Here is a 25,898-nt window from a genome sequence, read left to right as displayed (position 1 = left end):
TGCATGGGAAAGGATCTGTCTGATTTGTTTGAGTGTGGAACACCACTTCTCATGTCTTTTTGCCAACATAGGAATGTTTTTCCTTCTATTTTGGACCACATCTCATTTAATTTCCTTTGCTTTTTTTTTTTTTTTCGTTTTTTATTCAAACACGGTTGATTGAATAATACACAACACATCCCAAGAGTATGCTAGTTAATTGGAATTATAATTTATACAAACTTTATATACTTCATTAATTACATGCAACCCTCGCTAATTAAGTTCTAATGATTAGTACGAGATTACTTTGGACTTAAAATATTCCTGTAGAAGAAATCAAAGTGGTGGCCTTGTTTGGAAGAAGAAAAAAAAGAAGACCAAGACAGGTGTCATAAGTGGCAAATTAGTATTTTTGCCGTTATGAACCATACACACATATATGCGATTACATGTCGGTGTAGATATGCAATACTTTTCCGTCAAAATGTCAACATCTCCCTTTGCTCTTCTTTATTGTCCACTGTTTGTTTTGCATTTGAAGTTGAAGGTAGAGTCTTTTTAATTTATAGTCTAATAATGTCAACAACATTTGACTAGCCATGGCATGTATCCAAAGGAATGAACATTTAGTATACGTATATGTATTTTGTTTTTGTACAGTATTAAGCACCACCAAAAGAGTCAATGATATTGAATTTATATTTCTCATTAAAATTGTAAGTTAATCTTGTAGTATTGAAATCTTTAATTATTCCAATTTTGAAGAAAGAACAAAAAAAATAATGGTAGTTGGTAGGAAGTAAATCTATTTGTAAAAGGCACCATCACATCAGAAATTGATTCCCACTCCTTACATTCGTAGGAATTTGGCTAATATGTTGGCCAGCTATGTTTCTTGACAAAAATAAAAACAATGGTGTGGTTTGTTACTATACAGTAATTAATGGTATTTATTACTGACTTGTAACCCATTTACAACTTCAATACAGATTTGTAACAAACCCCAAAAAGTATTATAGACTGGTGATGTGCATATATGCATATATATAGACATTCTATGATGATGATAGGAGTAGTAGTAATAAACTAGTAACACATTAGTAGAATATACTAACGGTGTTTTTTTATTTATATCCATCCATTTATTATACTTGAATATGAACAATTGTAGTATTGTCACATAGCCATATAGTAGTATATAGAACTATATATGATATTGATCCGCCTCATTAACTTATCATTACTTAAGTACTTTTTTACCGTCTTCGATTTTTAGATGACTTACTAAAAACAACTTTGAACTAATTTAATTGGTTTGTCTACTTACCTTTTCTATCCCAACGTTGAGTTCTGTCGAGTTTGATAACATTATTTTAAAAATATCTACTCACAAGAATAAGTTAACATCATAAAATAAAGAAATGCTATTGACACATCATACTACTAGTGTTTTAATACTCATAATAGTAGTGTTTTACAGTTTTAGTACAATATATACTAGTATTAATTATACTTAATAATTAGTTTATTTACTACTACTATAATTTACAACCGAAAATTTATTAGTTATTAAAAAAAGTTTGATGGAGCAGATCCCAACGCTGGGTTCGATCGAGTTTGATGCCATGTTATAAAGTATAAACATTAAAGATTTTAAAGTTGATAGGCAAAAGAAATAGAGATTGTGACGTGGAATTGTTAATATGAGTTCTCACTTCATATTAAAGAGAGAGAGACAAGTGTCAAGTGTGTGTGTGTGATTTTTTGAAGACAATTGTTGATTTTTTAATCCTTAATTAATTATATTGGCTTACTCTAGCTAGCCAGTTATATAAACAAATTTCATAATATATATTTTCCAATTTTTTTTTTTTTAAAGAAGGAAGTCAATTTTAATTATGAATGGATACATAAACAGACATCAGTTTGCGAGTTATGTGACTTGTTTATGTACCATATGAAACGTATTTTTAAAAATTATTAGACTAAACCAACCAGAAATATGCATATTACACCAAACATTGTCAAAGATATTGAAACAAAACTACAAATTTTACGCTTTCTTAACTGCCTCTTAAAATCTTATTATTAATTAGCATCACTCACAAGACTTTATTCATAATAACTTAATAAGACTACGTATAGTCGAATTACTTACGGATGTATTCTAAACAAAGATGTACATTTATACATTGTCAGTTATCATTACTATACTTGAATCGATTATGCAATGACATTGCATAAACGGTATCCTTTTGTGCCTGGTCTCTAGTTATGAACCATATAGTATTAGGCTTTGTATAAATTTGAGCCTTGGTCTCTAGTTATGAACCAAAGATGTACATTATTAGGCTTTGTATAAATTTGAGCATTATTCTTGGTGGTTTATTATTATATGCACTATGACGCATATTGTTTACCTCTAGTTATGAACCATATAGTATCCCCCTTTTAATAAAAGGGAAGTACACAACTTAAGTTTTGTAGACTTTATAAAAAATATAAATGGTTACAAATGCATACTAATAGGTTATACATATGCTATACTTAACCCTATACACTTCATAAGATAACTTTTTGTATATAGATAATAAATAATATATCCATAAATCATGGAGTATATAGATAATAAATAATAAATCCATAAATCGTAGAGCAAATATATCACGAAGATCACAACATAGTTATTTCAAATGATCACCTTTTTAATAAAAGAGAAGTACACAACATATTTTATATTATAGTGATTAAATTATATTATTTAATTTAAAATTATAATCGCGGAGTTATTTCAAATGATCTCTTTTTAATAAAAAAAAAGTACACAACATAGTTTTTGTAGACTTTATATTTTTAATAAATTATACATGGTTACAAATAGGTTATAGATAGGTTATAAATTAATTCATATATTAATAGTTACACCTAAATATTGGGTGCAACCTTAATTGGAGATATTCTAAATTGATAATTGATATATTAATGGTAACAAATAAAATCATGGATCTTCCAAACTGTATTTTCAGAAGATTTTAGTCCTATATCAATTTGTTTCCAAAGATTTTTAAACATAATATTACAAATTTACTTTCCACAGATTTTATTGATAAACCATAACGTTCAATAAAAATTAGGACCATGCTAGAGCACAGATTGAATTTTGTTTTTATATTATAATTTTAAGACTTACATACTCAAGCACGCTTTAAATTTTTATATACTCTAGCACGAAAGCTGCTGGACACACTCTAGCACGGATTAATAATTTTATATACTCTAACACGGGTTAAAATTAACAATATAAGACTTACATAATAGATTTACATTCCATGAATAATATTTACAAAAAAAATTGTTTGCATGAGTTGCATCCAAATAATATTATAAATAATTACATATATAATATTTTAAAAATAATGAAATGTATTTCAACCCGTGCTGTAGCACGGGTCCAAATCTAGTAAGTAGTATTGAATGAATCCACCAATGATAATCGATGGAATTCTCTGGTTCCACTTGTATTAGCTGCAAAGTAACTGTCTGTTTTTCATCACTTAAGGAATTGCTAATACCAACTTAGGATTTGTCTTTTATATTGAGAATTTTGCTTCTCTCTTATTATGTCGTCTCACTAGACAGAGACTGTGAAGTGAATCTTGTGTGATTGAAATAGAATATATAATAATCTTGTGATGATGTGATTGTTTTGTCCTGTGCTCTCTGATTCCTATCCACCACTGTTCTCCCATGTCAAGTCTTGATAACTTGCTCGTGTGTGTGTGTTCTTTCTATGACGATAGTGCTGGACCGGACCCAGTTACAATCCAAGTGACAAACTCAGTTTCCACATCAAGAAAGCTGGGAATCACGAGACAAGTCCATGTGTGCTCTAAGACCATCTTTATAGGGAGAACATGAGGGGTGTTCTTAGCCCAAAAAAAATAGAAAAATAATGAATAATGGCTTAGAACACTTTTTTTAGTTCTTGATGTAGAACTGATCTTGTTTCAGTTCTAAGCTGACGTGGCAAGCTGTGAATGGATACAATTTTTTGCAAACAATTTTTTACAAATTAAAAGAGGATCTGATTAAGAATATATAGAATAAATTTGGACATTAAACTATATATTAATTAAATAAAATGTTTGTGTGCTTTAATTAAGTAATATGTTTTTTTTATCTTTAATGTTTTTGTTGTTTTATAAAAATTTGGTATTGTATTTTGAATTTTAGTAAAAGTTTTATAAGTTTGCAATTTAAATGTTATTTTATAAGTTTTTATAATTGTAATATGTTTAAAAATATTATATTATTAAATTTTATGATCTTAAACATATTCTCCCAATAACTAATTTTTTAACAAAAGATCTTAACTACTAATCTTACATTATTTTCATAATATTTTTACTCTAAGAACACCTAAAATAGTTCCCCCTATAAAGATGCCCTAAGTTGTTCAGAGTTTCAAAGCTGATGTAGACACTGCCATCACCCGTTGAAAAGCGATTTTAAAAAGTGGGTTGGGGAATCTTCTTTTCTTATGGAAAGAGATTCTAATTGGAAAAAAGAAGAAGAGATCATTGTTTTCAAAAATCCAGGTTCTGTTGAATGTGTCAGATTTCCATATCAATACAAAACCTTTTGGATGCAACAACTAGCATCATCATTCCAAGTCTTGTGATTTCATAGTAAAAGATGCGTAGAGTACCTCATAGCAAAAGATGTACCTCATAACTGGTGCGTTTTGTGTTGCTCGTGTGTGTGAAGAAAGATAATGTGCTTAAGTTCCATGTTTAGGAAGAGATGATGATGATCTGGTAAGACTAAACGGGAAGTTGTTTGTTTATACCTGGATTTGACATTCAAGCTGTGAATGTGGTCATTAATTTTGTTTTCCCGAGGATTTCAAATTGTTAATGAGGTTTTGCTTCACTATCTTACCAGGTTGGTAGATCAGCAATGACATTCAAGCTTCTTTTAAGCTTGATTCCCTTCTTTCGTTATTCTTCCATTGCTTGTTATTTGATCTTCTTAATGTTCCCTTCTTTGAATCAGCAAATGCAATCTTTGGTGGATCATTGCGGTAAGTCAATACTGGTGTTTTCCAAAGATTGTGTTTATAGTTTGTACATGGGCGAGAGGCTTTTTTCTGATGTTTTCTTGATGCTTCAGGAAGGCGCATCGGTACCTATAGTAGGTTTATCTTAATTCTGTACATGGAACGTAATCTATCCTTGAGAAAGTCTTTCCGCTAGCTAGTCGATGGAGTCGTTGATACGGCACGTGTCTCGTACACAAGCAATTAAATTGATGACTTGTAATTGAAGGAAACTGAAACGAGAATTCTAAATAATTTCATTAACACAGTTTCGCCAGGCCAGACTTTATAGAAATTAATCTCTCGTATCTTCACTTTTGAGAGACTATTATTGTGATTGGACGGCTTATAATTAAAACTTAAAAGAGCCATTAACCCCTCTCGTTAACACGAAGAGCTGCAATGGCCGTTGGGCTTGGATCAGAACCAGGGCTGTGGAGAACACACTATATAAATGACTCATGAGCGTCTTCTTCACTTACCGTCCGAGAACACACTATAGCCATTTTCTCACATTTGCGTATATATATTAAAGATAAGGACCAGTCGATTAATACAAATTCTTATAATAATCTAGTTACGTGATTCATCCACTTTCAAACAGTCGGTTTAATTTGGGCAATAGCTGGGACAGATAGAAACATGTCTTTAAAATCTTGGTCTTGGCCACCAAACACATACACAATGAGCAGATACACGTCATGCGTAAAAAACGTAACTACGGGCCTCATGACTCATGAGCATCTTCTTCTCTTTTTATTTGTTAAACCATCATGATGAGCATCTAGACTTAAGTTAAAGTAACTGTGGAAATAATCATACATACTACATCCCTATTTGAAAATTACGTTTAAAAACTAACCACGTACGATGCTAATGACTACCTTTTTTAATGTATTATTATTTTTCGCCATATGGTATCATGGTCATAATTCATAAATATGTATTATATATATGACCGAATAGAATTAGAATATGATTGTTGGGCTTAGCTTGCATGCAGTGATGAATAAATCATTACAGATTGTTATGTCCATGACCATTTTTGCTTGATTGCGGGAAAAAGACGAATTGTAATTAATTTACAAGGTAACGCTTAACTTACAAGACGAATTGTAACTTACGTATGCAAATATTCTTATTCTTTTTGCATCTCTAAATATTCAAAGATGAATGAATACCAATCATTTTGTCGATTGTGATAAAACGAGACTGTATATGAGAATTATAGTCGCATGTGCATACCAAAAATTTATCATCATTAGATCCTATGTTCAAATTAATTAATCTTTCTTGTGGTTGTTCAGATTTAAGCTTAAGGGAATAATCTATCTCCTATTTACCTTGCTACGGTTCAAAACTAGACTCCATATACCGTACTGAATGAGACTAACTACATATTTTAGTCAACTGAAATATATATGGACGACAAATTCATCAAACAATCCATAAATCCAATGTTCAAACATTTCATCATTGATATCGAAGATTTTGTTGTCTTTAGTTAAAAGATAAAGAGAAGCATATCCAATGTTCTTTTTCTTTTCCAAAAATTTGGTTACTTCCTATAGCTCACTGCATGTTATCCAATGTGGAAAAGGAACGTAATTGATTTGATTTATACTTAACTCTAAAACACATGTGTACGATTCTTATAGCTGTGATAGTACATGCATTTATGAAGTACTCGTTAATAGATAATTTGACCAGCAAATAGCAAGTCTTTGTATTATATTCCACTAACCTATAGTTTTATGAACAAATGCATGTTTATATAATTAAATTTTAATTTGAGAAATTCCCGGTAGACAATATATATTATTATTAATTATACTCAATATCAATGAAGTGATTTCTCATTGGAGTCTCTCACGAGAAACAAAAAGAGACAAGTGCTGGTGTGGAGATGTGATGTTAAACTTGGAGAACAACTACAGTTGGGTTATATATTTGGGGAGGAGGAAGTTGTGCAAAATTGGTTCGATCTTCTTAAAGTTTTCAAGAAGAGGTTAAAACCCAAAACAAACCCATAAAGAATCAAACTTTAAAAACTCTATAAACTTGATAAGGACCGAAATCAAACAACAAGACATGAAGACTCAAAACTTATGGCTCAAGGTCAGAAGAGAGTCAAAAGGGAAAAAAAATTGGATCAGCAGGTTGTAGAAAATGGACATGAAGACTCAAAACTTTAAACCCAAAACAAAGAATCAAACTTTAAAAAAAAAAAGCCATCGAACAATCAGATCTCAAAAGTTCAATCTTTTTAAAACACAACAACAACAAACCAAAAAGAAAATCAATTTATCTCCATGGGCTTTACTTTTCCTAACAAAACCCAACAACCAACCGAAAGAAAATCAAATCAAAGAGAGGATTTTTACCTCGTTCCTAGCTTGGTAACAACAAGTCAGCAGCATCTGGAACACAACAAAAAAAAACTACAAACCTCAAGAAGTTGTTTTTATCTAACCCATAAACAAAAAAAATTTAAAAAGGTCACACCTTTGAACAAGAATCCGCCGCTAGTCTTCTTGTTCCAGCCATCATCCTCATCCTCATCATCATCATCATCATCTAACCCAAAACAAGTGTAAAAGTAAGATTTTTTTTTTAAATATGCAACACTGAAATCATGTAGTATAATGTAAGATTTTTTTTTAAAAAAATTGAAGAACCCTAAAAAAAAAAAACTATGCAAACTCCAAAAAAAAAAGCTTACTTTTTTGTGCTTGTTCTTAGAGAAAAGGGAGAAAACTTTGCAACAAAGAGAAGCGAAAAAGCAAATTTATATTGAAAAAGTAACATGTACGTATAAACAAGACAAATAATGCAGGGTACTCGTTCGAACTTGGGTTTCTGTTAATCAGATCAAAAAGAAAATACATAAAGTTGTGAGAGTGTCTTTTGTTTTATTTGTTTTTTCTTTTTTTTTTTTTTTTTTTTTTTCTCNTCAACCAATTAAAACTAGAAAAAATCATTTTCTAGACAAAATGGTAGCTAATTAACCCATTCTCGTGCTTTATTAATTTACATTATTGTTAATGATATACCATTACAAAGTTGTTGATAGATAGACACCCGGTTGTCACTAATTAAGAAACTCATTACTATTACTTGTTGCTTTAGCTACCAATTATTACTCAGGAAAGGAGAGAGACTAATGCCAATTATTTATCAAAATTAGTATTTAATATCTAAAGGTTGGACCCAAGATATATAGATTCACCATATGTAAAAAAAATGGTTACCAAATAAAAAGTAGGATAAATGTAGTGTTTAGTTTACTCTTATCCATTTGACGTACATTTTCATTATTCCATCATTAGTAGCCAATTATTACATATATCTTTTTTCTGGTACAACTATTACATAAATATATCTTTTAGTGTATGTAATATATAAACAAGACCAGAAAATGAGAAGGAAAAGAAAAAGAAGAATTCAAAGCTCAGATGCGCACCTTCCTCGTCTGTGAATCAGACGTTAGTGATGAACCCAAATCCATCATTATGCGTTATAATCCTCACAGCTCCGCGTCTTTGGTGTCGAACCCGCCCTTCACCAAGTTTTACTTACAAAGTAACCACCAGACGACTATTTCTTTTTGTTGACTACTGCGCATAAATAATATATATAGTCAAAACATTTAGTGGAAATGGGAAATTCCACGTACTGTATATATCCTATCTAATTGTTTCACATTTATTTATTATTTTTTTTTTTTAAAAAAAAAAAAAAAAAAAAAAAAAAAAAAAATCTTAAACAAAGTTATAAATTTTGTGTGTTTCTGTTGATTTAAATTACAAAATCTCAGTCGCAAGAAAAAGACGGTTGTTGAAGCTTTTTAGCATGGGTTAATTAATTCATCACAAGAATTCCAAGTAAAAAAAATGGGTTTTCTTATTGGTTTATTTCATAATACTTAAATTTATCAGATTTTTTTTTTCCCCCAGAATCCCAATTTTGGAATAAAAATATGGCAAAAAAAATGTCAAGATAATTAAATATGTGCAAACATACGAGAAAATTAGAAGAAGGAAAAAAAATCAAGAAGGGCGTTGATACGCACACCAAACAGGAACTCCGGTGACTACATGACCACCACCATAACCAGCAGTCGAAGCCATTGATGTCCTCTGTCTCCACATTTGAGTATTGGTCGCCGCAGCAGCTTGCGAAGAACATGCCGCAAAGGAAGAAGACGGCAACGGTAATATTGATTTATGATCATTATAACTACCGTCAGGTTTTACCATGATTGACACGTTGATGATCCCGCATTTGTCACCATAGTCATCTCTCAACCTGTAACTCAAGAAATTCAAATGCCCTTGTGGAGCAAAACCTCCCATGAAGTCCGTCACGGGAATCTTGGCGTGTCCAACAAGTTTCTCAGCTCCATTACTCGTTCGATAGCGTACGTCCACGGTGATGAACCTTACGCTTCCGTTTATTGGCATCTCCATATCGATTTTTTTTTTCCAAACCGGACAGCTCCCACCCAAATCATCTAAATTGGAATTCCAAGAATATTTATCGTCGATACTGACGACGCTGTATGTTTTTTTCTTCAATGGTTTACGATTAACCTTGAGTCCTTCTGCTGAGATTACCTCAACCTCCAGTGATCGTTTCATTGTTGAATACGACGACATGGTCTCTTTATATGTTATGTGTGTTTTATGTTTTGTATGTGTAAGTCTAATCCTCTTTGCAAGAGATTTTCTTATTGTTTTGTATCTTGAAAATGAGTGAGAGAGAGTGTATATGTAGCTTAAGCCAAATTGACCAATGAAGAAGACGCACGCTTTTTTCGTCGTTGTTTCCACTCACTTTCTAATAATGTTTTTGTTTTTAATTATCTTATTTTCTGGGAAATTTCAACCTATTTTGTTTGTTTTGTCAACTTTCAATAATTTCGACCGTTGTATGGTTTTAAATTTTATTTAATCAAATAATGAGAATATATTCTTTCTTTTTAAAAATCTTATATTCGCGTAACGGTATATATATTCTTATTCTGGATTTGATTTTTTTAACGTAAAATATTATTATTGTTATTTTGTGCTTTTTACTCAGGGGATGAAAATTGTAACGATAAAATTAGATATGTTATTTTTGAAAGAGATAGGAATGATGACGTGTTCGATCGGATGGTTCCTGGAGGCTTGGCCGGTGGCATGATCAACGGTGGCGTGCGTCTTGCTGCAAATTATTTAATTTGCTTTGATTACATCACGACATTATTACGTATATTATTCACTTAATTTCCCTTACCCTTATAAATTAATCGTATTATTTTATTTTATTTTGGACAAAAATCGTTTTTTATTTATTTATTTTGTAAAGTATTCAGTAGCTTTTTCTAAAGAAAGGGTGCGTCTCTCCACTACAGAAGACCTCTATAATTTTGCATTTTTAAATTTGTTTTGTCTAAAAGTTTTTGATTTTCCGAAAAATAATAAAAAATTAGCCTCAGGCATTAGAATATTTTTCACGAATATCTTCTAAAATTAATATTTATCAAGTGCATTCACGAAATTAGAAACTAATTAGTTTGAGGAAAGTTACGAAAGTATACGTTTGTTTTGTTTTGGGTAAACGTTATGAAAGTACGTTGTAGCTAAGCTAGCTATAGTTTGATCTTAAGGAAGACATTGCGTACGTGGAACGTAATCTTTGAGAAAGTCTTTGACGCTAGTTGATGGAGTCGTTGATACGGCACGTGTCTTGTACACAAGCGATTAAATTGACTTGTAATTGAAGGAAACTGAAACGAGAATTCGAACGAAGTTTCAGGTTTAATTCTGTTCAAACGTAAGTCGGCACGCGTTTCCCGTTTTCTGCACCAAACTAAACGACGTTTAAAACTTGCTACTCTGATCGTTGGCCAGTTCGTATTAATGTCAATAACATAGTTTCACCATGGCATATATAACTGACTTTATAGAAATTAAACTCGTATCTTCACTTTTGTGAGACTATTATTGTGATTGGACGTCATATAATATAGTGATAGAATCATTTAAAGAGCCATTAAACCCCTCTCGTTAACACGAAAAGCTGCAATGGCCGTTGGGTTTAGAGGAAGAACAACTTACCGTCCGAGTACACACTATAGCCATTTTCTCACATTTGCGTATATATAATTCATGGGTTATTTGTATTTTACTAGTCAAATAATACAAATTGGTATAATAATCTAGTTACGTGATTCATCCACTTTCAAACAGTCGGTGTAGGCAATAGCTGGGATAGGTAGAAACGAGTCTTTGGAAATCTTGGCCAACAAACACATATACAAATGACTGCATGCATATATATACGTCATACGTAAAAAACGTTAATTACGGACGTCATGATGTGCATCTTCTCTTTTTAATTGTTAAAAACCATCATGAGCATCTAGACGTAAGTTAAAGTAACTGTGGAAAAAATCATATATTACATCCCTATTTGAAAATTAAGTTTAAAAACTAACCACGATGCTAATAACGAGTACCTTAATTTTAATGGATTATTCGCCAGATGGGATCATGGTCATAAATATGTATTATATATATGACCGAATATAATATGACTGTTGGGCTTAACTTGCAGTGATGAATAATCATTACAGATTGTTTCTGGAAATTTATGAGGTTTTGCCTCGTTATTCCATAAAACACTTATCAGTGATACAATACGTTTTCTACAATGTTGTCGTGTTGACTTGAGGGTTCATTGTTATGTCCATATATATATAGTTTTGTTTGATTGCGGGAAAAAGACGAATTGTATTTTACAAGGTAACGTTGACGTATGCAAGTATTGCTTTTCATATAAATTGCACTTTTTAAATATATGAATGAATACCAATAATTTTGTCGATTGAAACGAGATTAGTGTATATGAGAATTATATATAGTCGCGCGCATACATACCAACAAATTGTTATCATTAGATCCTATGTACAAATTAATTCATCTTTCTTTTGGTTGTTCATATTTAAGCTAAGAGTTTTTAGGAAGGAAATAACCATTTGTTCTCTCCTTTTTACCCTGCTACGGTTCAAAACTAGATTCACTATATATCGTGCCGAATGAGTCTAACTACATATATTAGTCAAAACTGAAATATATATGGACGACAAATTCATGAAACAATCCATAGATCTAATGTTCAAGCATTTCATCATTGAATGATATCGAGGATTTTGTTGTTCTTTTTCTTTCGTCAAAAGATAAAGAAAACATATCTGTCGTTTTCTTTTCCTTTTTCTTTTCCGAAATTTTAGTTGCTTCTTAGTTCATTTCATCTGATCAAATGTGGAAAAAGATGTGATTTGATTTATACTTAACTCTAAAACACATGTGTACGATTCTTAGACCATCTCCAATGGTTTTCCCTATTTTTACCTCTAAAATAGAGGAACTCTATAATAGAAGTGACTTTTGCTCTAATGGATACCTCTATTTTTTCCTCTAAAAAAGAATATTCTGTAGAGATTCTTTTTTTATTTTACTATTAATACATTTTACTTATAAAAGTTGCAAACTAACCCATTTATGTTAGTATTTGTGAAACTTTCATAAAATTATGATATTATTTAAATTTTTAACATTCATAAATATTATTTAAATATCACATTTATTAAAAGAAATACATTGCATCATATAAAATAATAAAACATGATTGGACAAATTTTTAGGGATATTGGTGGATCCGTAAGTAATTTACCAGAATATTAAATAATTAGTCTTTGTTGTATTAAAGATAATATTATGGTATGAATAAAAACTAAAATATTTAAGTTATTTATATTTAATAAGATTTTATATTAAATTTTCTTTTGCAAATAATAGTCTCAAATTTTAAATATGTTTTTCTATACAAAAACCTTTAAATTTTTGCTATACGAAAACCTTTAAAATTTTTAAACCAAAATATTCAAATTAGTCAAATTTAACTTTATAATCAATTATCCTATTAATATACAAATTAAATTATTATTGGAATATTTAAATTATTATTAAACTATTTAATTATATATTTTATTTATTTTGATCATAAATATAAAAGTGTTAAAAGTTCAAGGACCATTTTATAAATAAAAAAGTTCAACTCTATTATAAAGGAAAAAATAGAGTTCCTCTATATATAGAGGAAAAAATAGAGATCTTTATTATAGAGGTAGAAATAGAGATGGGTTGGAATACGTTTTACTCTAAAATAGAGTTAAAAAGCAAATATAGAGGTGGGTTGGAGATGCACTTATAGCTGTGATAGTACATGTATTTATGAAGTACTCGTTAATAGATAATTGACCAGCAAATAGCAAGTCTTTGTACCATTTTCCACTAACCTATATGTAGTTTTATGAACAAGTGTTTATATAGTATAGTTTTAATTTGAGAAATTCCCGGTGATTGATTCAGACATCTCCCTTTATCGATCGGATCTACATGTATCAAGATAACCAAAATAAATGATTTATATTTCAATATTTGAAATCTAATAGACTAATTGTTGGACTGGTGCATGTGATGACAATGTAAATAAATTTCGTTGTGGGGGTTTGTAGGCGATAGTAACAGACATCATAACTGTGTTTTTCTTTTAAATAATGTTGACTCGACGATACATTTTAACAAATAACATCTAAATTTTAGATTGCTAATCCCCGAAATAAATCATCAAAATGTTATCTCCTAACCAATAAACCTAAAACGACGTTATTCTGTCAATATTGTCTACCATCGACATTGTATATCTGTTATTGTTATCCATCGCTAACAAAAATTGAAACGAAACATTAAGCGGAAAGATGCTTTATTTGATTACATACTATTTAATATTTTTATAACATATTATGTCTATTGTATCTATTAACATGTCATATTGTTACATCATCTTCGTGACGTCAAGTTAATATGTGTACGCTCGAATAGCAAATGTAAGTCAGATTGAGAGATTTAAAAAATGTTTAAATCAAAGACTAATAATCGTGACTTTTCACTTTTGGTCGTCTTTAACAAAAACAAAATAGAAATATGGATGAACACAAGTATAGGGTGCAGACCTATGAATTGTTTGATTATCCCATAACAAAATTATCTATTAGGCTCATGCTCGTTGGATGGATACGTCAAAAAAAATCGTGGTGCTTATAGTCAACATATCAGTCACCGTACGATACTAAAATATAATGTTAGTGACACAAAATTTCAATAACAACTAGTTGTTTGATAGAGGTGTCAGGTGTGTAGTAATGTGTATATGAGTGATTGTAAATTTACAAAAATGGTTGTAAACCACAAAAAAGTACTCTACGCCATGACTTAATAATGGGTCCCTTTAATAATCCATGTGAACTCGGGTTTGCAATATTCTTATTAACCGCGCATTTCCAACATCGACTATTTATAGTCTTTATGTTGGTTTATTTGGTAAGCTGCCAACCTCTTCCTGACTAATAAGTCTATTTGCAATTTGAATACTTGACCATAAGAAAAGTAAACCAGTTTTTTTAAGATATGGATAAAGTCAGGGAGGGTTACCACTTACCAATTGAATTGATGGAAAAAATCAAAAACTCATTCCACCTTATCAGTTATGTGGAAAAAAGATTATGTCATTTGATTAATATATATATAAGTATTATTGGGATATATAGTACAAACATTCTATTAAAAGAAAATTGACCAGCAAAATAGACTTTGTTATACTTTTTCCACATATGTAATTGGTCTTTCTCCTTTGTTTTTCCACAGATGTAATCGTTCATGTTCTCGTTTTGCTCACATTCACGTCATATCGATGGCGTCATATGTGTTTCCGGCTGTTTGGTGTAGCAAATAGTACATAAGACAAATGCTATGTACATAAAGACAAAGAAAAGATGCATTAACCTATTTTTTTTTTTTTTTTTTGTGCAACCGATGCATTAACCTATATAAAGTAAATGTTCAACTAAAGACTTTTCACTTTTGGTCGTCCTTAGCAAAAGTACATTTGCATGTACTAGGTAGTATAAATTGTCAAAGTAGGCGAAGGCGTCTGCAGATAAAGCAACAACAAATAAATGAAACGAATAATGATAGAGCTGAAAGAAAAACAAATAATACTATGATGATCCTTTATTGAAAAAGAACCGCTACTATGCGTAATGATGTATTTTGAAGCTTCAAAACAAAAAAGTGATAAATCGTAGAAAAATATTTTTACCACTTTGTTTGATGCAAATCTTTTCATACTTTGCATGTGAGTTTTAAGACCGAGAGCCCAAATACCGCTGGAATTTGAATAAAAATAAAAGCTAAGACCACCACACATTTTGTTTAATCAATGTAACACTAAATATTTCATCTCATCAAAATTACATATTGGTCATGTTACATAATTTTTTTTTTTTTACATATGGTCACGATTAACGATTAACGATTTTCCATATGTAAACTTTTTTTACATATGGTCACGATTAACGATTTTCCAAAAATTCACATTTTTTTTTTTTTTAAAATAACTATGTAATGGGCCTGATTTAGTGAACCTGCACCAATACAAACCCAAAGCGCAGCGTATCGAAAAGCATCATATCCAGTGAGTAAACAAAGTCTCTCTCTTGAACAAAGAAACTTGCGAGGCGCCATGGCAACTTCCTCTGCTCACCTCTCGTTTCTCGCCGGACGGTTCTCCTCCTCCGAACGGATCGTATTACTTCCTCACAGACGTGAATTTCGTCCACGAATTACCCGGTTCCGGTGCTCGGCTGGAAAGAGCGGATTCTTCACGCGGCTGGGTCGGTTGATTAAGGAGAAGGCCAAAAGCGACGTGGAGAAGGTTTTCTCCGGATTCTCCAAAACTAGGGAGAATCTAGCAGTCATCGACGAGCTCTTGCTCTTCTGGAATCTCGCCGAAACAGACCGTGTTCTTGATGAATTGGAAGAGGTCCTCTTAACCTCTTAATTTCTTATTTGTCGATTTCTCTAGGTTTTAGGATGCAAATGGAGTTTATCTAATCTTGGAATTTGCAAATTTCAGGCGCTATTGGTTTCTGATTTTGGACCCAAGATTACGGTTAGAATTGTTGAGAAGCTAAGAGAAGATATTTTGTCTGGGAAACTCAAATCAGGAAGCGAGATCAAGGTTGATCTAATTCTGATATAGTACTATATATGTAGCACACGTTAATGTTAGGAATTAGGTTTTATAGCTTAGTTGATTCAAAATTGTGATTGGTGTAGGATGCATTGAAAGGAAGTGTGTTAGAGATGCTGGCTATGAAAAACAGCAAGACAGAGCTTCAAATGGGTTTCAGGTTCTCTTCATTTTGCTCTGTTATTTCGTTTGGTCTGCTATGGGGCTATGGAAGACTGTGGTTTAAGTTTGGTTATATGCTATGGTGTATCAGGAAACCTGCTGTTATTATGATTGTTGGAGTCAACGGAGGTGGGAAGACTACATCTCTTGGTAAGTCGATAGAGATTAAAGGTTTAGAGTGGGAACTCAAAAGACTAAAACTTGATTGGCATTGGGTTTAGCCACAGAAAGATCTTATGTGTAAGAGTTGGCTTTTGTTTTTCAGGAAAGCTGGCTCATAGATTCAAGAATGAAGGAACTAAGGTACGTACACCTTTCATGTTGGATTTCATTGTAGACACTTTTTGTTCTTCTCTTGAGATTTGGATGGGATATTAGAAAGTGGTTGCTTATAATAGGTAATGAGAATATACTAGGTTAGGTACAGATAGGAATTGAGAGTATCAGTGTGTTCATTAGCAATCCTGCGATGAATTGTCATAGGTATTAATGGCAGCAGGTGATACATTTAGAGCAGCAGCAAGTGACCAGTTAGAGATATGGGCAGAGAGGACTGGGTGTGAGATTGTTGTGGCTGAAGGAGAGAAGGCTAAAGCAGCAACAGGTAAGACCAATGCGCTGTTTTGCTTGTAAGTATCAGTGTTGAAGGCAAATAAATAACTTTAGCTCATTATCAAAATACTTTATTTCTGAATAGTTCTCTCAAAGGCTGTGAAAAGAGGGAAGGAGGAAGGTTATGATGTTGTACTGTGTGACACATCTGGACGTAAGCATATATCAGAGTTTGCTAGTTTACTTAAAAACATGCTTTTGCACTGTTTTCACTGATCTGAGGAACATTACAACTCTTTATGTAAGGTCTTCATACTAATTACAGCTTGATGGAGGAGTTGATTGCATGCAAAAAAGCAGTGGGCAAGGTTGTCTCTGGTGCACCCAATGTGAGTGATCTTTTATATTATCCCATTGGGTTATCTTGCTTATATTAGTACACTCTGCTAGTCTCCAGTTTTGATTGTGCGTTCGCTAAAAATAATTTCCACGGAATTGTCAGGAGATCCTACTTGTCCTTGATGGAAACACTGGTTTGAACATGCTTCCACAAGCTAGAGAATTCAACGAGGTACCATACGGAACCACCTAAAGCTAGTGTTTCTGGCTCCCCAAACTGTAAATTTATTGTAAAATCTTGAGGTTTTTGGGTCACGTTTTTGGTCAGGTTGTTGGTATTACCGGTTTGATATTGACGAAACTAGATGGCTCTGCTAGAGGAGGCTGTGTGGTAAAAACTCCATTAATTTTTGATCTCCTCTCTCACCTAAAGCTCTTAGGTCTGTCATTGAAACTGGTTCTGCATATCTTGCTGCAGGTCAGTGTGGTTGAGGAATTAGGCATTCCTGTAAAGTTTATCGGTGTAGGAGAAGCTGTAGAAGATCTCCAACCTTTTGATCCTGAGGCCTTTGTGAATGCTATATTCTCCTAAGCCATAAATAAAACCTCATCTTTTTCCGAAAGCTATCATCTTCATTGCATGCCAGAGCCAAGTGAAAACTTCCCAGTACTTTCACCGGAGATGCAAATGAAGAATTCCTTTTCAAGTTTCTCAGGTCGTCAAGCTTCTGCAATGGATGCAAGTTTATGAATGTTAATGATGTGACAAAGCTCGTTGGCACAGTGAGAGTGATCACAGACACAAGAATGTAACGAGTCAAAGAAACTGCTTGTATCTCACATTCTCACTACTATTTTGTATAATGTTAATGTTGTATAAATTTTGAAGAAATCAGCATTGTATGTTAGCATAGCAAATGTGAATGGCACAGAGAGTGGAAATGGATGGCGCCGTATACAATCTTTCCCATGTGCTTCAGTTTTCAAGGCTCATCTATAGTAATGGCCTAAATTGCTTCATAGACAACTGTTTCCGGACTCGGTACTTCCTCTTTATATGTACCCTTCCAGTTTTTTTTGGGTCAACGTACTTAAGAGAAAAAGTAAACTAAACATGAAAAATACACATCTTAACGACTACTTTACGAGGGTATATTCTTTTCCGTCGTACTCGTACGAGAATATTCAAAAGTACTAGTGTATAGTCTTTTCTCCACAATTCTAAAGTATTATACTCTTATATATATACTTTTAATTTTCCAAAATATAGTCTTATGAATTTCTCCATAATTTTCACTTTGCAAAAAAAATAGTACTTTTAATTTTTAGAATTTAGAAATGATTTCAACGTTTTTATTTGAATTGAACAAGAAAAAGGGAAATAACATAAATAAGTTCAGGAAATTCTAATTTTTATGCGTCACGATTATTTTTATCGACCAATCACTGATCTCTAGGACAAAAGAAAAGTGAGGACCATAGATTAAGCGACACTCTTTTTTGGTTTCGATTAGATTTAACTTTTCAATTTATAAATCCATCCACACTCTCACATCTTCCGCCATTATCATCATCTCTATCTCTTTTGAAAACGCTTCACGATCCCTTCTCCAACCAGATTCAATGGCGGCGAAAAAACCCGGAGTGATCGCTTTGTTCGATGTCGACGGTACTCTCACAGCTCCAAGGAAGCAAGCTACTCAAGAATTGCTAGATTTTATCCGAGAATTGCGTAAGGTATGTGATTGCTTTGCTCAGTTGCTCAGTCGTGTTTATGCCTGGTTAGTGTTCGATATAATGTCTTGTGAGAGTTGCTGCAGGTCGTCACTATTGGAGTCGTCGGTGGATCTGATCTTAGCAAGATATCTGAGCAGCTTGGGAAAACAGGTACGACTCTGATCGGATCCAAAACTGTAATTTGTGGTCGAATTATAGATGTTGGTATTTAAAGTTAGGATCTTTACGTAAATTTGTCTCTTTTGTTCTGTTTTCTACTGTATGTTTCCTTTAACAAACTACATAAGACGTTTTGACTAGATCTATCAGCACCATGGATACATAAGATCCTTAAAGTCTATAGATTTGGAATTAAGTATATAGCTGCTGATCTTTATCTATCTTTGTTGTCTTGAGTTCTTTTTTTTTTTTTTTTTTTNTCAAAGTTGTCTTGAGTTCAAGTTCTGGAATGTGTTTGATTTCCACTAGTCTTAGTTTTCATCTGATTTTCTTAAAGAGGGGATTTTAGATCTGGCTCTATTTGTCTTTGTCTTGTGATTCTCAAGCTGTTTTAGCTGAAACTTTTGAGTTTGTTAAATTTTTGCAGTCACTCACGACTATGATTATTGTTTCTCTGAGAATGGTCTTGTTGCCCATAAAGATGGCAAATCCATTGGAATTCAGGTGCATATGTAACAACGGCTTATTTACTTCTTTATCCACATTGTTGTTTTGTCGGTTCTTTTTGTTTCTTAATAGATTGTATCTTTTTTTTTTTCTCAGAGCCTGAAGCTGCACCTTGGAGAAGATAAACTCAAGGTAAATCATATATCATTGTCCCTTATGTATGATAGTTAGCAGCAGTTGCTATAATGTTTCTTTAGTGGTTTCATTGATGTTGAAGTGTATGCTTAGTATATGTTATATGGATAGTTTGTGATTGTGTAAAACTGATGATGCAGGAGTTGATAAACTTCGCGCTGCACTACATTGCAGACTTGGATATTCCAATTAAAAGGTATAATGTGGATCCATCTAGTAGTCTATAATCATGTTTGCAAAGTGATGAGATGATTTATTTTCTTGAAATTTGTATACATAGGGGAACATTTATTGAATTCCGTAATGGAATGCTCAATGTATCACCTATTGGTCGTAACTGCAGCCAAGAAGAAAGAGACGAATTCGAGAGATATGATAAGGTAAAAATAAACAATTTTGTTTTTCAGTTTTTTATATACATTTTCTTTGAGCATTGTTATCATTTCAAGATATTTTCTTGTCTTAAAAGGTTCAAAACATCCGGCAAAAGATGGTAGCTGAACTTCGTGAGCGGTTTGCGCATCTTAACCTTACTTTCTCAATTGGAGGACAGATTAGCTTCGATGTGAGTACAATCAAAATGTTGATTATAACAATTCCTTAAATCTATTTTTTGAGTTACTGAATCTGTTTTTATTGTTATGATTCAGGTTTTCCCAAAAGGTTGGGATAAGACTTACTGCTTGCAATACCTGGAAGACTTCAGTGAAATCCATTTCTTCGGTGACAAAACCTATGAGGTAGAAAACTCAACTTAACGTTCCAAATCTCTTCATTACTTCTTGTGTGGTTTCCGTTGAGCTCGATGAGTACTTGTAACTTGTGCAGGGTGGAAACGATTATGAAATCTATGAATCACCAAAAACGATTGGCCATTCAGGTTAGTTACTTAAATATATTACACAATGTATCTCTCTCTGTTTGTGGTAAAGATAATTTTTCATGACAAGTAGGATTGTTTCTGTTGCTGCAGTTACGAGTCCAGATGACACAATGGCGAAATGCAAGGCTCTGTTTATGTCTTGAAACACTATCCATCTGGAGAAAACAGTGTCAAGAGTTTGATTCTTCTTTGGCGAAATCTTGCAACTTTTGATTGTTTACATAACAAGGAATGGAGAAAAAGTGTGTTGCGTAATACTATCGATACTGTATGTTTTTGAATTTTTGATTCATCAAATAAAATAAGGTCAAAGATATAACCTCTTCAAAAAGAAATCTGATGTTTAAAGATTTCGTTTACAAAACAGATTCTCTCCAAAAAAAAGGCTTTAAAACTTTACAAGAATATACAGAAACAAACAACAACAATTTTGTATACATAATTACTCAATTCAAACGTAAAAGCATATAAAAACTTGAAACTCAAGGAACTGATAAGATTCGTTCCTCCACATCACATTCAAGACTCAACGACGGGCTCAGCCTCTTCTTCTTCTTCTCCTGCAGCTTCAGGGACTGCTTCCTCTTCCTCTTCTTTTGCCTCGGGAACTGAGTCGGTGTCGTCGATAGGTTTGAGATCATCTGAAGGGGGAGAAGCGCCACCGGAAGAGGCGGATCGACGGTGGTTAGCAGCAGCTTGATGGACGTGGTTGTAACTCCCTTTCTCGAGGAAGAGCTGATTGAAATGGACTTTACAGTAGAGGACGCCGTTAAGAGAAGCGTAAGAAGAGTGAGTCAAAGGACAACCACTGTGGGCGCACCTGAAGCAATTCTTGTGGTAACACTCTCCTTCCATTGTTACTTTCTCAAGTGGGTAAACCGTTTTCTTACAAGTGGCACATTTGTCTTGTGTTCCACTGAAGAATGATGATAGCTTGCTCGGAGTTCGAGTCTTGCAGAATAAAAAAGATCAGATGAACAAGAAACTAAAAAGATGAATCTTTGAAGACAGAGAGAGAGAGAGAGAGAGAGAGAGAGAGAGAGAGAGATTAGACAATACCAGATCATTGGGCTTGTCGGTCTTTCCGGTCTGAAAGTTCTTGCTGTAATTGCCAGACTCTTTGAAAAGCTGTTCGAAGTGTGGCTTACAGTAAAGAACTCCATCCATTGATGAGTAATTGCTTATCTGTTTTACAAAAGATTTCATCTTTATGTTATAAAAAAAAAGCATTGTTCGGAAAAAACAGAGAGAGAGAGAGAGACTGACCACGAGAGTGCCTTTGCAATGGCTGCATTTGAAACAAGATTTGTGATAAGTATTACCCTCTAATGTCAAGAGATCCATAACATAGACGGTTTTGTCACAGGCCTTGCATTTATCCAATGTTCCTGTAAACGACATTTTTTTCTCTTCTTCTTATATTAATGATGTTTCTTCGTTGGCCCGGTTTGAGTCTCCAGACAACGACGACGAGGATACAAAAAGACTCGATCTCTGTTTCCTTTCTTTTTCATCTAAGAGATGTGTCTCTTATTTATTAAAAAACAAAAAAAGTCTTGAATGAGAGAGGTAATTTTGGGTCCAGTGGTAGAGATTCGAAAGAGGAGAGAACCCACCATTAAAAAAATTAACGTCGATCAATTTTTAGATTCCGAGCTAAAACGAAAGGACTTCGTTTTCTCGACGTTTTTAGCCGTAGCTCTCTATTTTTAAAAAATTAGAGGGAGTATAATAAAAGAAAAACAATTAAGAAACATGGGGGTTGTATTAAGAATTATGAAAAAGTATGGGGTTATATAAGTGAAATAATGGGGGAGTGGATAAGAGAGACTGAAATAAGAAAAACGGAAAATAAAAAAACAACGAAACGACTCCGGCGGCGAGTGTTTGTGTTCTGTCTTTTGTATCTTTCTTTCACTTTCTCAGTAAACCAGACGACAAATTTTCCCGAGAAAAAATTATTATTTCTCTTCTTCAATTATTCTCTTTTTGTTTTGTTTTTTGTTTTTGTGTGGATTAGTTGTTACGATCTTACCTTGGAGTTTTGAATCAATCATCTCCGATCTTACCTCTTACTATTTTCTTTTGAGCTGTTGAAGATCTTCTTTCTTAGAATTAGGGTTCTCTCTGTTGTGTATAATTTGGAGATTTGTGTGATGAATAATAATATTAGTAGAGGAAGGTTTCCTCCGGGGATTGGAGCGGCGGGTCCTAATTTTCAGTCACGGACTCCGAACCCGAACCCGACTCAGCAACCTCACCCTCAAGAGTACCTTCAGTCACGGTCTCCGTTTCCTCAGCAACCTCAAACTCAACCTCCACAGTATCTCCAGTCTCAACCTGATGCTCACCAGTTCGTTCAACGAGCTTACCCACAGACCAATCCTCACCAGATTCAACAACAACAACAACAACAATGGTCTGGAGGACGCGCTCAGCTTCCTAGTGATCCGAGTTACGTAGATGAAGTCGAGAAGACGGTTCAGTCTGAAGCTAACAACGATTCTAAGTAAGTGCTTGTTGGATTAATTGTTCATAAGAATGTTGCTCTTGATGTGGTGAAGTAGTAGTGGTGCCTACTTTGAGCTTACCAACTATGTGAATTTTCATGCTTATTAGTACTCAAGACTGGAAGGCAACCGTAAAGCTGCCTCCACGAGATGATCGTTACCAGACAGAGGTATGATATGATTCCTTTATGTAATAATTGCTTCTGAAGGTTTCCTGAGTTATCAGCCTTGTTTTGAGAAGACAGCATTCTTTTAGAGCATTGTTTTTGTTTTCATGTTGTCTGCAGGATGTGACTGCCACTAAAGGAAATGAATTTGAAGATTACTTTTTGAAGAGAGATCTGCTTAGAGGAATTTACGAAAAAGGTTTTGAAAAGCCTTCACCTATTCAGGAAGAAAGCATCCCTATTGCTTTGACTGGTAGTGATATTCTTGCTAGAGCCAAAAATGGGACAGGCAAGACTGGTGCCTTCTGCATTCCGACCCTTGAGAAAATTGATCCAGAGAACAATGTCATTCAAGGTTTGCTTACTTCCCTTTCCGCAATCTTCTCTCCTCCTTCTTTCCATTTTATATAAAGCTACTTTCTTGCTGGGGTTTCTTTACTTTGCACACCCCTTGTTGATCTATCTTCTTTTGCAGCTGTGATTCTCGTTCCAACCCGAGAGCTTGCCCTTCAAACATCACAGGTTTGTAAGGAGCTTTCCAAATATCTTAAAATTGAGGTTATGGTCACCACTGGCGGTACCAGTCTGAGAGATGATATCATGCGATTATATCAACCTGTACACTTGCTTGTTGGAACTCCTGGACGAATATTAGATCTTTCCAAAAAGGGTGTGTGTGTTTTGAAAGATTGTACCATGCTTGTAATGGACGAGGTGAGTTCCTGATTCTTTTTTGGCTCTTTTGTCTGCTACAAATCAGTTCCTGTTATCCTAAATATTTGCAACTTGGATAGACTATTTTTCTTTTTTTCTCGTGAGCTCGTTGTTCTGACTCGCAAACATCTTTACCAGGCCGACAAGCTTTTGTCTGTAGAATTTCAACCTTCCATAGAGGAGTTGATACAGTTCTTGCCAGAAAACCGTCAGATTCTGATGTTTTCGGCTACATTTCCTGTCACTGTGAAGTCCTTCAAGGATCGATATCTCAGGAAGCCTTACATTATCAATCTCATGGATCAGCTCACACTTGTGGGTGTTACCCAATATTATGCTTTTGTTGAAGAGAGACAGAAGGTGCACTGTCTGAATACACTATTCTCTAAGGTCAGATTTTCACACAACCCTAGACCCAAATGTTTTATTTTCTGGCTACTTAATGTAGTGGATCTTTATAAGGCATTATTGTTTATCAATTGCAGCTCCAAATAAACCAATCCATTATCTTTTGTAACTCTGTTAATCGTGTGGAGCTGTTGGCCAAGAAAATCACAGAACTCGGTTACTCATGCTTCTATATCCATGCTAAAATGGTTCAAGATCATCGGAACAGGGTTTTCCATGATTTTCGCAATGGTGCTTGCAGAAACCTTGTTTGCACTGGTACGTTTAGTGCTACTCATTTTTACTGGAACAGCGACAAATGTGTTTTAAGTTTTACGAGAAATGTCTTGTCTGTTGCAGATTTGTTTACACGTGGGATTGACATTCAAGCTGTGAATGTTGTCATAAATTTTGATTTTCCTAGGACTTCTGAGTCCTATCTACACAGGGTATGTTAAAGGGAAACTGATACTGATTTGAAAATCTTAAGCACATTTTTCTTTTTTCATATTGTGAATGGTTTTTTTGCTTTCATTACATTACCAGGTAGGCAGATCGGGAAGATATGGACACCTTGGGTTGGCTGTGAATTTGGTAACTTATGAGGACCGCTTCAAAATGTTCGTGTGTTTTGTTCTGCTTTTGTCTTTTAACTGGTGTGGCCTCTCTTTTCGAACATGCAATAGCTTTCTTACTCATTTATTTGGTTTCCAACAGGTATCAAACTGAGCAAGAACTTGGAACTGAAATCAAGCCAATACCTTCACTTATCGACAAGGCAATCTACTGTCAGTAACTTCTTCCTGGTGCACATACTCCACCCGGCAAGGCATTGATGGATTAACCGGTAAGACAAATCCCTCTCTAGGCATCTCGACGTTAAAACCAGACTTGCATTGCTTATAGACCAAATTCCCAATGATTGGTTTGTCAGTGTTCAGGTGTATTGAGGAGGCAAATCATTCACCTTTGGCAGCCACGATCTCGTTCCAGATATGGAGGCAACACAGAGCAATGTACCGAGGCAAGAAGAGACAGTATAGGTGGTTGATGGCGATGGAAGCGTTTGGTTTTAGCTAAACCTTCAAAGCAGTACTGGCTTGGTTTGGTTTGGTTCGAAGACTTCTTCTGCTGCATGATATGAACCTTTAAGCTGCCCTTCTCTCATTTTCATATTCTAAGAACCCTTTGACTTTGGGTTTGGGTGTTTTATGACTTGGTTTCTTTTGTTTTAAGACTTGAAGACGTAGGAAGGAATTTCATAGTAAGATCAAATCGAAGAAGACATTTTTTTACTTCATTCTCTTGCTAGATCCACCTGTGTCTTCAGCGTTGTCTGATCTATTAAGGGTTTTACTTGATGTGTGTGTGTGTCGAGTCAAGTTTCTCAACATTACAGAAATCTAAGGATCAAATGTGAGATC

At 33.6% G+C, this 25,898-nt stretch overlaps 5 protein-coding genes and 1 long non-coding RNA gene across 7 annotated transcripts; 3 read left to right on the top strand and 3 right to left on the bottom strand.

The window, feature by feature from the left end:
* LOC104784741 lies at nucleotides 6,071-7,829 on the bottom strand. Its single transcript, XR_767272.1, has 3 exons — nucleotides 7,803-7,829; nucleotides 7,586-7,657; nucleotides 6,071-7,500 (listed from the first exon to the last, which is right to left on the bottom strand). It is a non-coding gene; the product is annotated as an uncharacterized LOC104784741 (long non-coding RNA).
* Nucleotides 9,039-9,803, bottom strand: LOC104784742 (BON1-associated protein 2-like). The gene has a single exon (XM_010509809.1). It carries the CDS (start codon nucleotides 9,736-9,738, stop codon nucleotides 9,130-9,132), a length of 609 nt encoding a protein of 202 aa, XP_010508111.1. The 5' UTR covers nucleotides 9,739-9,803; the 3' UTR covers nucleotides 9,039-9,129.
* LOC104784740 (cell division protein FtsY homolog, chloroplastic) lies at nucleotides 15,669-18,243 on the top strand. Its single transcript, XM_010509807.2, has 11 exons — nucleotides 15,669-16,012; nucleotides 16,106-16,210; nucleotides 16,309-16,382; nucleotides 16,476-16,534; nucleotides 16,650-16,687; nucleotides 16,868-16,988; nucleotides 17,082-17,150; nucleotides 17,243-17,325; nucleotides 17,439-17,507; nucleotides 17,604-17,666; nucleotides 17,754-18,243. The coding sequence occupies exons 1-11, from the start codon at nucleotides 15,713-15,715 to the stop codon at nucleotides 17,865-17,867; spliced, it is 1,095 nt and encodes a 364-aa protein (XP_010508109.1). The 5' UTR covers nucleotides 15,669-15,712; the 3' UTR covers nucleotides 17,868-18,243.
* Nucleotides 18,730-21,015, top strand: LOC104784738 (phosphomannomutase-like). The gene is made up of 10 exons (XM_010509805.2): nucleotides 18,730-19,012; nucleotides 19,096-19,162; nucleotides 19,599-19,675; nucleotides 19,775-19,810; nucleotides 19,954-20,009; nucleotides 20,094-20,193; nucleotides 20,283-20,378; nucleotides 20,464-20,553; nucleotides 20,642-20,693; nucleotides 20,787-21,015. The coding sequence occupies exons 1-10, from the start codon at nucleotides 18,899-18,901 to the stop codon at nucleotides 20,837-20,839; spliced, it is 741 nt and encodes a 246-aa protein (XP_010508107.1). The 5' UTR covers nucleotides 18,730-18,898; the 3' UTR covers nucleotides 20,840-21,015.
* Nucleotides 20,999-22,192, bottom strand: LOC104784739 (LIM domain-containing protein PLIM2a-like). The gene is made up of 3 exons (XM_010509806.2): nucleotides 21,963-22,192; nucleotides 21,756-21,881; nucleotides 20,999-21,647 (listed from the first exon to the last, which is right to left on the bottom strand). Exons 1-3 carry the CDS (start codon nucleotides 22,095-22,097, stop codon nucleotides 21,216-21,218), a joined length of 693 nt encoding a protein of 230 aa, XP_010508108.1. The 5' UTR covers nucleotides 22,098-22,192; the 3' UTR covers nucleotides 20,999-21,215.
* LOC104784736 (DEAD-box ATP-dependent RNA helicase 6) lies at nucleotides 22,542-25,769 on the top strand. Of its 2 annotated transcripts, none has more exons than XM_010509803.1 (10): nucleotides 22,542-23,205; nucleotides 23,316-23,376; nucleotides 23,494-23,728; nucleotides 23,849-24,087; nucleotides 24,226-24,477; nucleotides 24,573-24,753; nucleotides 24,835-24,923; nucleotides 25,021-25,094; nucleotides 25,192-25,321; nucleotides 25,416-25,769. In XM_010509803.1, the coding sequence occupies exons 1-9, from the start codon at nucleotides 22,853-22,855 to the stop codon at nucleotides 25,268-25,270; spliced, it is 1,563 nt and encodes a 520-aa protein (XP_010508105.1). In that variant the 5' UTR covers nucleotides 22,542-22,852; the 3' UTR covers nucleotides 25,271-25,321; nucleotides 25,416-25,769. The 2 variants fall into 2 exon arrangements, with proteins under 2 accessions (XP_010508105.1, XP_010508106.1); XM_010509804.1 differs by having other exon boundaries at nucleotides 25,409-25,769.

The sequence above is a fragment of the Camelina sativa genome, chromosome 5 (assembly GCF_000633955.1).
Source record: "Camelina sativa cultivar DH55 chromosome 5, Cs, whole genome shotgun sequence".
NCBI classification, from domain to species: domain Eukaryota; kingdom Viridiplantae; phylum Streptophyta; class Magnoliopsida; order Brassicales; family Brassicaceae; genus Camelina; species Camelina sativa.
This window is presented reverse-complemented; position numbering and strand designations above follow the sequence as displayed.

Coding starts and splice junctions, on each gene's coding strand:
- LOC104784738 (XM_010509805.2), top strand. CDS start 18,899: ATGGCGGCGAAAAAACCCGGAGTGATCGCTTTGTTCGATGTCGACGGT. Junction 20,379..20,463: donor GAGGACAGATTAGCTTCGAT/GTGAGTACAATC, acceptor GTTATGATTCAG/GTTTTCCCAAAAGGTTGGGA. Junction 20,694..20,786: donor AAAAACGATTGGCCATTCAG/GTTAGTTACTTA, acceptor CTGTTGCTGCAG/TTACGAGTCCAGATGACACA.
- LOC104784739 (XM_010509806.2), bottom strand. CDS start 22,097: ATGTCGTTTACAGGAACATTGGATAAATGCAAGGCCTGTGACAAAACC. Junction 21,882..21,962: donor ATTGCAAAGGCACTCTCGTG/GTCAGTCTCTCT, acceptor TTTGTAAAACAG/ATAAGCAATTACTCATCAAT. Junction 21,648..21,755: donor CCGACAAGCCCAATGATCTG/GTATTGTCTAAT, acceptor TTATTCTGCAAG/ACTCGAACTCCGAGCAAGCT.
- LOC104784740 (XM_010509807.2), top strand. CDS start 15,713: ATGGCAACTTCCTCTGCTCACCTCTCGTTTCTCGCCGGACGGTTCTCC. Junction 16,013..16,105: donor TTCTTGATGAATTGGAAGAG/GTCCTCTTAACC, acceptor TGCAAATTTCAG/GCGCTATTGGTTTCTGATTT. Junction 16,535..16,649: donor TGGGAAGACTACATCTCTTG/GTAAGTCGATAG, acceptor TTTGTTTTTCAG/GAAAGCTGGCTCATAGATTC.
- LOC104784742 (XM_010509809.1), bottom strand. CDS start 9,738: ATGTCGTCGTATTCAACAATGAAACGATCACTGGAGGTTGAGGTAATC.
- LOC104784736 (XM_010509803.1), top strand. CDS start 22,853: ATGAATAATAATATTAGTAGAGGAAGGTTTCCTCCGGGGATTGGAGCG. Junction 23,729..23,848: donor AGAGAACAATGTCATTCAAG/GTTTGCTTACTT, acceptor CTTCTTTTGCAG/CTGTGATTCTCGTTCCAACC. Junction 24,478..24,572: donor TGAATACACTATTCTCTAAG/GTCAGATTTTCA, acceptor TATCAATTGCAG/CTCCAAATAAACCAATCCAT.